The sequence below is a fragment of the Diospyros lotus genome, chromosome 15, assembly GCF_014633365.1.
Source record: "Diospyros lotus cultivar Yz01 chromosome 15, ASM1463336v1, whole genome shotgun sequence".
In the NCBI taxonomy this organism is placed as follows: Eukaryota; Viridiplantae; Streptophyta; class Magnoliopsida; order Ericales; family Ebenaceae; genus Diospyros; species Diospyros lotus.
Genome location: NC_068352.1, coordinates 28,457,210 through 28,469,256, shown reverse-complemented (window position 1 = coordinate 28,469,256; position 12,047 = coordinate 28,457,210). Strand labels below are relative to the sequence as shown.

Sequence of the window (12,047 nt, the reverse complement as noted above, 5' to 3'; positions counted from 1 at the left end):
AATATCGTCGGGATCCTTCATCTCAATCTTGTCGCGATGGTCGAGTTCCTGGAAAATCTCAACCAACTCCCCATAATATGTGGGAAGAGATCGACCCAATTGTCGAGCAGCAAAAGCTCTTTGATTCAGAGCAAATATTTGGGTCTCACCTGACCCATCGTAAAACGTCTTTGTAAGCGCACTCCAAATTTCACAAGCAGTACGGAGACGTAGATACCTTTTCATTATTTTCGGTGACATTGATGTTAATAGCCAGCCTTTCACCTTCATATTTTCGGCATACCATTTCGAATAAGATGGATCTTTTTCATCAGGAGGAAAGGATTTACCAATGATGAAATCAAGTTTTTCACGGCCTGCGATTTGCATCTCAATAATCTGGGACCAGATGTTATAGTTCTCTTCATTCAAAATAATGCCAGCATTGAATCCAGCGTTCTCGGATTGAACGTGGATGACTGGTGAAGGGTTTTTGGGTGTGGATGAGCCACTTTTGTCTGTAGCCATGTCTTCGGGTGGTTCAGGAAATTTCGAAAGGGTAGAAAGATTCAAGGTTGAAGAAGATGATTAATCTCAAAGAATTTCGAGAGCTATGGGAAATCAGACTGCTCTGATACCATGTCAAAAATACTCATGAGACAGAGATATTTGGAATAATACTATTACTCCCATTCCATTGATGTTCTATATCCACATTATATACAAACTACAACCAACGTATAGCCTAATTCTTCTCCTATAATTAAGGGATTATTACAATCATATATTGCAAGTATAATTGCTAAGATTATGAGAGTGATTTGTAGGAGATTATACTGGTGATTCTCAATAGGAGCAGGAGCGGCCGACGGCCGCCAAGCCTTCGATGAAGTGCCTGTAGAGCGGCGACCCAAGGATGTAGCCGACCAAGAACAATGCCATCAGCACCAGCACCGCCTTTACCGCCGCTTGCTTTCTCCATCGCTCTCTGTAGGATGAGAATCAGCGGTCTATGAGATTTTTGGCTCTGAAACTGAGGAGACGAGAGCAGAGTCGGCTCAACTGTAAAGCAAGATAGGCAGTTTCCTAGGCCATCTCCAACGCAGAGCCTTCATCCTCGCTAAGGCAAAATTTGGAGAGCATTTCAAAACTGCTCCAACGTTGCTCCCTACCTGTCAAGTCACTCCTCAAATTTTTGTGGAGCCCTACAGTTGAGCAGCCATGTTTTGCTCCATAAAATTCTTCAACGGTTCTCTTGGGATTCTGAGATTTGAAGAAAAGCCTCCAATGACTCTATGTGGGCTTTTGAGATTTGAAGAAATCGGCAGCGACGAGCAGCGGCGGCAACGGCAACTAGCAACAGCGGCGGCGACGGTGAGGAGCAACGGCGGCGGCAGCGAGAAAGAAGGAGTAGCGGCCACCAGATCCTCCAGCGGCGGCGCTTCCTTCCTCTAGCAGCGGCGAACGCGGTGGCGGCGACGCTTCCTCCTCCACCAGCGGCGACAGGTCCTCCTCTGGTTGTTTCTGTGTGGGTTTGTGGGTTTCTGTTTTTATATTGTGAGTTATATAAATTGTATTATTTATATAGTAATCGAAATTTTTATAGTGTTTTATTTTATTTATTTATTTTTTAATATTAAGAATATTTTGAATAATTCTTAATTGTTTCTTCTCTTACTTGATTTTAAATTAAGATGTGTTTGGTTGACTAAAAGAATACTTAAATTTTGTGTGTGATGTATTTTATTATTTTGTATATTTGATTATTTATTTTGTATGTGTATTTGATTATTTTATATATTTAATTATTAATTATGTATACGTGTATCGCATAATTTCAATGTAGCATTTTGAAACTAATCCTAAAAATGAATGTCAAAATTACTCAATTTATTTATAAATATATTAAATATTATAAAATTTTAATATTGTCATATTTATTATTAAATTATCAAATAACTAATAAATTTTATAGTAATAAAAATTATAAGTGAGGTAAAATAAATAGAATTGAAATTTATTATTAAATAAGAGAGATAGGGAGGAAAATAGAGAGTGTGGTTGAAGTACGTACAGTTTTTTAGGTAGAATTAAAATAGAGAATGAATTATTTATAATATAAAAGGGAGTGGGATAAGGAGTATGATTGGAGATGGCCCCAAGTTTGGAAGACTGTCAATTTTAAAATTTTTATATATTTTATTTTTTAATAATAAATATTTTATTAAAAAATTAAATACAAAATACTAAACATTTTATATTTCCTTCCTTATTCTCTTTCCAATTTTGTACCATTACTCTTCACAATTCTCAATTCCCATAATCCCATTAAATCCACTTTTTACTTCTCCTCTCTCTTTGTCTCTCTATCTCATACTCTCACTTCCCTTTCTCTCTCTGTCTTACGCGTTCCAGCACTCAGCAACATCTTTGTTCTGTAACTTCTATTATTCTCGCTCTTGGCCCCTCTGTCTCTCTTTCTCGTTTACTGTGACTGTTGGGCCGACTGTTGACGGTCATTTCTGTTCTTCTCACTCATTTTAGTCTTTAGACTTCACCACTTTAGCAACAACAATCAATACCTGTGTTGCTTTTTAGTACGTGCTTTGATTTCTTTTTACTTCAACTTTTATTTCTAGATTTGTTGTTGTTTAGACTTTCTAAGTGTTATTGTATGGGTGTTTTTTTGGATTTGATTTATTGTGAACTTATGATTAGTTATCTTTCATTTTGATGCACTAATTTTGAATTGTTAGTATATGTTTATACTTTGTTTGTGAAAATTACTTTGAGAATGAAATGAGAAGTTTTGGGTGTTTATTGTTTAGATTAGATGTTATTCAATTTTAAGTATTTTTGCTCTATAACATACTCATTGCCATTTGATGTAGCAAATTTGGGAGGTAATTATTATCTAGTATTTAAAGGCGAAAATATATAATAACATACTCATTGCTATTTGACGTAGCAAATTTGGGAGGTAATTATTATCTAGTATTTAAAGGTGAAAATATATAACATTATATATGATATTAGAGTTTAACAACATATATAATATAATTAATGCTGTATATTTTTTATTCTCAAGACCATTCATATATAATTTTTAAGGGGACCAAAATGTAATTTCTTTCAATTAATTATGCATATTTTTTCATTAAGGCAATCTCCAAGCAAATAAAAATGAGGTGGAACAATGGGACATTATAATGGGAATATATATATAATGTATATATGCTCAACAAACACTAAAGTTTGGTTAATCTTTTGGTTTCATTGTGCATTGTAGTGGAAAAGAAAGTAAGCGTATAATAATACAACCCAATAATTGTAAAATGTTTGAAGCATTTGGCACTAGTTGTTGAATTTTCCATCAAAAACATGCATTGTCAGGAAGCCAATATTGGCTCTAATGATTCAAGCTACTTTTTCAACAGCCCATGCATGGCTCAAACTCATTTAATCAACTTTTTTTTTTTTTTTTAGATCTATCTATTGTATCTAAATCAAATAATCTATGATCTAAGTCGTTGATTTAAGTTTAATTTTATAAAGACTTTGTCTATTGTGGTTTAAATATAAGATTTGATATTTGTTAAAAAGTGACTATTATACTATTGTGATTTAAATTTATGAACTTTAGAAAAGTGTAATGGTATCATCAACCCTCTTTATCTATTGACCATTTTTTTTAAATTTCAATTTGTATTTATATTATTCTATAAAATTGAATACTATGATTTAATTGATTTTCATTCAATTAACACTGAAAAATTTATTTTGATTTATGTTAGGATTCCATTAATTTGATCATCATTGAGGAAAATCAATTGAAGAGTCTAATTTGGATTTTGAAAAATTTTGGAATTGCTATATACTTGAAGCTTATAAGACTTTCCAGGTGATACCTTTCTTTTTACTCAATTGCTAATTTTTATCACCAAATTAATGTGTCCAATAGTAAATATACATCACGTATAAGAAACTTAAGAAAAAATGGAGAATAGATAGTTTGATTTAATCTAAAAAAGGCACTCTTGAAAAATTTATTACGAGTAATAAGAGAAATCTAAATAACCAAAATAATTAAACAACTTAACACACAATTTTAAATGAAATATGAGATGATGGTTGATCAAACCATAGAGAATTATAATGATGAAAACTATGATAATAATGATGGGTGTCGAATTCAACAAATAATAAATTCTTGCTCTTAAAAATATAAATTGTGATAGTGATGAGCAAGGTCGTATCCACTGGGATTGGTTAGATCTATTCCTTTGAAAACTTAAAATAAATAGAAGAAACAATTGGGGGGTTTGAATTTTGAAATTTAAACAATTAAAAACAGAATATTATTCTAAATTAATAAGGCAAATCATAATGTAAAAAGATTAAAATAATTAATAGAAATGTTTCCGATAGAAGGGATTGATCCACCAATGGTTATAACACTGATCATTGATGTCAAAGTCACTAATTTTCCTTGAATACTTAACCTTAAAAAGAACAACAAGCTCTGTTCATTCAATGTTTCCCATACTTTTTAATTAATTAAAACAAGCTCTTCAATTAACACTTACCTTCAAACAATCCTAGAACAAGCTCTCTAGAATTTAATTCAATGGCAGCATTAAACTTTGTGGAAACAAGATCAAATCTGAATAATAAACACATAAGCTTGGTTTATTTAATTCAACACATGTATTCCCTAGGAATTGAATGAAAACTTATCAATAATCATCAACCCTAGTTGCTACTTATGCAAGAAAGACCAAACAATTACGGATTTGGTATTCAAGCTAACAATAGATCATGCATAAAGAATTGAATAGCGGCCGTCTATGCAATCAAAACACACAATCATAAACATTAAAATCAGAAGATACATGAATATTCAAGAGAAAATCAGATTGCAAATAAATTCAAAAGATCTCACAGTGTTTTTCACAATGGCTTCAAAATATCCTTCTACCGAAAAACCAAAGTTTAGCCACACATAATGAGAGAAAGAACACAAAAAGAAAAGAAAAATATGAAAAGGATGCTTCTTCCCCCTCTTGGATGTGCTTCTTTGCCTCTTTTTCTTCCTGGGCGTCCCCCCTCTTGAGCTTGCATCAAGACTTTAAATATCCCCCAACAAAGAATCCAAATCAGCCAAGGAATTAGGGCTGCTAGACTTCCGTAGCTTGTGAGCCCGCTTTGGGTCGGATAACGAGCGTTTTGGGCTTCAACCCCTCTTAATAATTGTAGTTCAGAATGTTTAGATAAATTTAGGCTTTTGAATCACTCGATTTGGACTTCAGAAGCTCAAGTTATGGCCTTTTAAAGATTCCATGTTTGTGCAGAATTCTAATCCAATTAGGATTTGGCCCAGCTTTTCGGCCCTAATTTGAAGCAATATTTGGAGACCCAAACGAACTCGGATTTGGACAAATCATACCATTCTGGAAAGCCCAAGAAGCCCTCTACAAAATCTCTGGAGACATTATTTGTGTTCTTGAACTCTAACATGTTCGAAAATCTGCAAGAATCCCAAAAGGTCAAAATATTAAAAAGCTGAAATTTTGTAAGTAAAAGCCCAATTTATTCTAACCTATCTAAAATTGCCTTAACCATAAAAATAAGTATAAATCAACACAATAAGGCATAAAGCTCACCCAAGAGACCATATGTAAGGGAAATAAATATATGGAATTATACACTTATCAAATAATATAGTTGGTGGAGAATGTGAAGAAAATACAAAAGAAGTGGAAATTAAGGATATCAACAATAACTTGAGTAATGTTTTCTATTAATATTTATGATCCAGGAAGATAGAAATATATTGATATTAAATTAAAAGACTTGTTAGTCGAAAAATGTCCAATTAGAGAAAATGATATAGATTTTTCGAATGATGAAACTTCTAGTCATTTCTCCATTTTTTATTATACGAGGAGACTATCAAATGAGGAAACTTGTGATAGAAGATGGTTGTGTATTCAAAGGATTTTGAGAAAGTTTATTACTTTTATTGCAAACTGTTTGGTACAAAACCAAGTGGGAGGCAATTTAACAATGAAGGAACTAAAGAATGGAAAAATCTTAGTACTAAATTGAAAAGTCATAAAACATTAATGAACACTTATTTAACATGGATGCTCGGTTTGATTTATAATTGAAAATTTCTAAAAGTAAATAAATTGACAGGGATGTGCAAGTAAGAATTAGTAAAGAAAAATAATATTGGAGAAATGTTTTAAAAATAATCATTGTTGTGGTAAAATCTCTAGTTAAAAATAATTTGGCATTTCGTGAAGTTAATGAAAAGATCTATCATGTGAATAATGGAAACTTTTTAAGTCTTATTGAGATGATAGTTGAATTTAATCCAGTATTACAAGAACATGTCCGACGTGTTTAAAATGGTGAAATTCATAATCATTACTTGAGACATAATATTCAAAATGAATTGATACAAATGTTAACACATTAAGTCAATAGTATGATTTTGAAGAAAATTAAAGAGGCAAAATATTTTTTTATTATACTCGATTGCACTCCAAATTTAAGTCATCAAGAACAAATGTCTTTCATATTAAAGTGTGTGGCTATTTCAATTGGTCCAATAATAATTGAAGAATACTTTGTAGGAATTTTAAAAGTGGATGACATTTCTGGAAAATGCCTCTTTAGTGAACTTATAAAAGAAATTAAAAATTTTAATCTCGATATCAATGATTTAAGAGGGTAAGTATATGATAACGAGTCTAACATGAAGGGAAAACAACAAGGTGTGCAGAAAAGACTATTAAAGATAAATTCTAGAGCATTATATACATCATGTGATTGTCATAGTCTTAATTTAGTAATTTCTAATGTTGCCACTTTTTGTGTTAGAGCTGTATCTTTTTTTGGAGTTTTACAACACATATATTCATTATTCTCTTATTTACCCAAAAGATGGAAAATATTAAAGGATAACATATCTAATTTAACTGTCAAATCATTGTCACAAACTCATTGGGAAAGTCGTATCGAAAGTGAGGCAATTAGATTTCAAACTCCAAAAATATGAGATGCTTTGTTTAAATTAGCAGAAAGTAGTAATGATCCTAAAATAAAGAGATAAACTAAATGTCTTACAATGTATGAATTAGAGAATTTTAAATTTTTTTTGGCATGACTATTTGGTATGATATTTTGTACACAGTTATTTCAGTTAATAAGAGTTTTCAAAATGTAGATATGCATACTGATGTTGCTATAGATCAATTAAAATGTCTTTTTCTTTTTTTGAAACTTATAGGGAAAACGAATTTCAATATGCTATGGTTTCTGCTAAAAAACTTGTAAATGAAATGAAAGTAGAACCCATATTTTGTGAAAAACGTGTGATTCGTAGAAAAAAATAATTTGATGAAAACGTCGATGATGATAAAACACAATCTGCTGAATAATCCTTTAGAGTTGATTATTTTATATACATGATTGTGATGTTTTACACTTGTGATTAGTTTTGATGATGAAAACAACATTTGATTTTGATCCCCAAGTCATGAGTCAAGTTTATAATTTTCAACAAAATGAATTTCAAATACTTTGTTAAAATGAAAATCAAATGATTTCTATTCTTATACATGGAGACTTGCACAAACATGTATTATGATAAAATCTCCTAAAATGATTTTTCAACTATTAGCTTTGAAGTCGTTGGTCAACATAGAGTTAAAATTGTTCTAAGGCAAAGGACCAACTAGAACATATTTTTGAAAATATTTTCATTTTGAAAAACTATCTCCCTGTATTTCAATATCTAATATCCATTGTTGTTAAAATGATTTTAATGAATTTTTCAAGAAATATCAGGTATGTATTTTGGAGGTGGTAAAATTGTCAAATACCGAGTTTGTACTAAAACCAAAATTTTACTTTCTTATTGTTATGGATTTTAATTTTTTGGATATTTTTATTGAATTCAAATGGGGAGTACTTTCTTATTTACATTTATGTATTAAAGTAAATGGACGATAAAATATAAATAAAAGAAAATGTGGACATTTACTTGTTCCAAACTAAAGAAATGTAAATATGTTGTGATGTACACATGCTATGTATTGAATCATCAAATAAACTAATTTTTCATTAGCAAAACTGTCGACCGTTTGTTCTAACCTGTCGACTAGTTATATGGACCTGTCGATCGGTTGCTCGACATGCTTTCTGTAGTTTGTTGTCGATCGCCTCTGTATCACGACCTGTCAACCAATCTTAAGAAGCTGTCGACCGCCTTAATCCACCTGTCGACCGGTTCGTCGCAAACAGCATGTAACGGCTAGTTTTTCCACTCTCTTAAAGTGGTTTTTCCACTACCAACAACAAGATTCGTGAAAGGGCTTTCAAGAGACTATAAATACAAGTCAAATAGATGATTCAAACAAATCAAGAGAGATCATTACAAGCTTACAAGTGCTCATTCTTTCAAGAGCTTCATTATTTCATTTGTTCTTCATTTTTCTCTCTAGAACCTTTGTTTATCATTTGTATTATCTTGTTCAAGTCTTGCATTTATATTGAGAGAAATTGTAACTAAGAGTGTATACTCTTAGATCCTCTCCTTTTTATTATTCTTGATTTTCCTAGCAAGATTGCTAGATGGTTTACTTGTTTAAGCAAGAGGATTTTGATACCTAGTTTGTTGCTAGAGGGCTTGCTTGGTTAAGCAAGAGGGTGTAAATTCCTAGCTTGTTGGTAAAGGGTTTATCCGGAGAGATATGAGGTTTTTAGTGGATTGGTTGAAAAATTTTTAGTGAGGAGATAAGGTAGTGGATTAGGCTTGATTTAAAAAGAATCACTATTTATTGATGTGTCCCTTCTTTTGCTTATACTTTTTATTCCATTTATTGTTTCAAGTATTTCACTAATCCTCACTTGCACTAAAATCGCATTTTTCATCAAAAAGATTTTCAAATTCAATGGAATTTTTAAAACAACTCAATTCACCTTCTATTGGTGTTGGTGCCATTGCTATTCAAACCTAACAGATTGATCAAGTTGTTTATTCATTTTGTAAAAATGTTTGAGTAATTTGGAATATATGGAAAAAAATTAGATTTCTATGTAATTTTAAAAATTAAAATTAATGGTTGAAAATGTTTTAAAAGACTATTGTTTGAATCTTGAAAACATTTTTAAATTTGATGAACTTTTTGATATAGATGGTTTAGATTTATTTTTTGAATTAAGAATGTTAAGAGAAAATTTTCAAAGAGGAAAAAAAATAGTCCAATGGAAATTATTCAATACATCAAAAGAGTCGATTATTTTCCAAATGTATATATTGTAACGCCCCGTCCTGCCAGAAGGCGTCACTATACTGGGGGCCCAACATAAATACATATATTCTTTTAACACGATACATTTCTATATAGTTCGAGTATCGTATTTCAAACAAAACCCCTAGCATAACATCTATAAATGCAGAAGCGATAATCGAAACCTAACATGTTATTTAACCGAATTCTCTTTATTCATAACATGAAAATCGTAATATAGGGTATTTTCAAATGGAATACATGGAGAATCATCTCTCGAAAATAACAGCTAAGTACCTAAGACATAATCAATTGACGCCTCAATACCTCATTGAACAATATTTCATGATCATTCATACACACATAACATACTTGATTCTACAAAACTTAATCATCAACGGAACTTAAGTTCGACATGACTAAAACATAACCGAATTTTCATGAATAAGCAGAACATCGGATCTACACGTAGAATTCATTGGCCGTGTCATCCCTCAAATCTTAACTTTATCATTAACCATAAATAAGATTATACATCATCGTTCCCCAAAACGTTCAGAATTCGAAATAGCAGAACTTAAACACATGGGCTATATAGCATTCAATCATTACATCTTACACTTTGCTAAGTGTCATATCATGCCTCATTCATCCTCATTTCTGTTACAATCTCTATCTAGAACGTTTGAATATTCCAGAGATAAAGCCCAAGTTAAATGATGAATCATTTAAGTAAGGGAATAATAAACATGTTTCATGCATGAATACAAAATGTAACATAACATCATTCATTTAGTTTGAGTCGACCGCACCCAACTGCTACTTTCCATTTTAACAGCCTCCTTACCAGGTCGAGGTGTATGGGTGCACCATTAGCAGAGTAGCGGCGCCAATCCCTAATCCCAAACCCATGCGTCATATGACAAAAAGTATCATTATGTACATATGCATATTTCATCATTAATACATGAAAATGCACCCTACATGATACATAACATAACATAACATGCCAATATGATAGAATCATTTGCATAAAACTAGTTTTGAGTTGAACCACTTACCTCGAACGTATCTCATAACATCTTGATTCTCATGCCAGGCTTCTAACGTACTCAATTCGGATCCTCAACATACCCTGGCCATCATATTTATTCAAGAATATCAATATTCTATTTTTCTTAAATTTCTCATAATTATTTTTCTATTTTTTCCTATTTTTCTTCAATAAATCAAACTAAATAGTCTGTAAACATTTTCTCAAATATTTCTTCATAACAATCTATAGAATAACTTTCCTGATTTTTAGAATTTTTTAGAAAATTTTACTCATCTTGACTTAGCCTCTCAGATTTATTCGGCATGCGTGTCTTGACCTTGAAATGCGTGCTTTGATAATTTCCTAACCTCGAGCATGCTCCTTAAGCCCAAATTAGTTTCTAAAATTTTTTAAAATTTTTCAAGAATATTTTCCTATTTTTCTCCATTTTTTTTCTTCTTCCTTCTTCCTCTTCCTTCCTCGCGCCACTGCTCCTGTGCACGCACCAATCTAGCCGACCACCTCTATCCTCCGTTGCCAACGCCTGCGTCTAGCTCCGTCGGCCGTCCTGACCACTCCATCGCCGCCACCATCGGTGAGAGCAGCCACTGCGGCCCAATTTCCCTTGCTCGTTGCAACAGCCGCGCACATATTAGCTCGGCCGCCGCTCGCTTGCACCAACACCGGCCACCTCCACGGGAGCCACTGACTGCCTCGGCTAGCTCCAATGCCAGCCACTACAGCCCAAAACGTTGATGCTTCCAACTCTGCCCGACCTTCCTTGTTGCAGCCGCTCTCAACCACCAACGGTCGCGCGCCTCGCCTGCTGCTGCTTCACGCAGCCATCGGTCGCTGCTTGATGGTCGGCCACCGCTCGATAGATCTCTCTCTCTCTCTATCTCACGCATCAGATCTCTGCCCCCTTCCTTAGTTCTCTCGACCATGGCTTCAAATGAGACACAAAAATCAGATTTAATTTTTGCTATCTATTGTAGCACACTTGGCCCCCCAAGCTACACATATATATTACATATTTTCCCCTCTAATCTTTCATTAATCCCACATAAGGTGTAACGCCCCGTTTTCCTACAATGTGCATTACCTTGAGATTTCGGGAATTTTTTTTTTACAACATAAGCCCTCAATATACATACCCTTGTCGTAATCATTTCCCAACAATTCCGATCGTACCTTCTTAGCATATCAAATTTAATAGACTAAGACAAGTAATATCAATTACATTAGCGGAAGCAAGATCGAAACCTCAATAATATATAACTGAGAATTCCTTTTACAATAAACAAATCGATGTTTTACATGAAAATATCAAAATATTACATAACCTCTGAACGTCGTATTCATAGACAAAACCTAATAAAACTAAACATAGCAGTTACATCTCGATGACATTCTTTCCCTTGGCGCCATTGTTTTCACCTAGAACGTTTGAATATTCCAGGGACATAATCCAAATTAGATGCTGAATCATCTAAGTGAGAGTTCAAAAACATTTTCATGTAGATATGCAAAATCATATGCATAAACCGATAAATCCTGACATGCACCAGCCTAAGAGAATCCCACACAGCATTTAACCCTAATTGGGGAAAATACAATCTCTCTAAAGGCGACACGACCACACTGACCCATTGGCAAACCGATCCTACTTAAGAGGGACAACCTCGACATATGAACCATGGAATCACCCCATTGTCATTGTTAGGCTTTAC

The 12,047-nt window shown here is 32.9% G+C and overlaps 1 protein-coding gene across 1 annotated transcript; it reads right to left on the bottom strand.

The window, feature by feature from the left end:
- Positions 1-787: 787 nt before the first annotated feature.
- On the bottom strand, positions 788-10,968 carry LOC127791698 (uncharacterized). Its single transcript, XM_052321676.1, has 4 exons — positions 10,840-10,968; positions 1,237-1,430; positions 1,152-1,186; positions 788-1,041 (listed from the first exon to the last, which is right to left on the bottom strand). Exons 1-4 carry the CDS (start codon positions 10,966-10,968, stop codon positions 788-790), a joined length of 612 nt encoding a protein of 203 aa, XP_052177636.1.
- Positions 10,969-12,047: the final 1,079 nt, after the last annotated feature.

Coding starts and splice junctions, on each gene's coding strand:
- LOC127791698 (XM_052321676.1), bottom strand. CDS start 10,968: ATGTGCGCGGCTGTTGCAACGAGCAAGGGAAATTGGGCCGCAGTGGCT. Junction 1,431..10,839: donor GTTGGCAACGGAGGATAGAG/GTGGTCGGCTAG, acceptor CGCCGCTGCTAG/AGGAAGGAAGCGCCGCCGCT. Junction 1,042..1,151: donor TTTGAGGAGTGACTTGACAG/GTAGGGAGCAAC, acceptor CTTGCTTTACAG/TTGAGCCGACTCTGCTCTCG.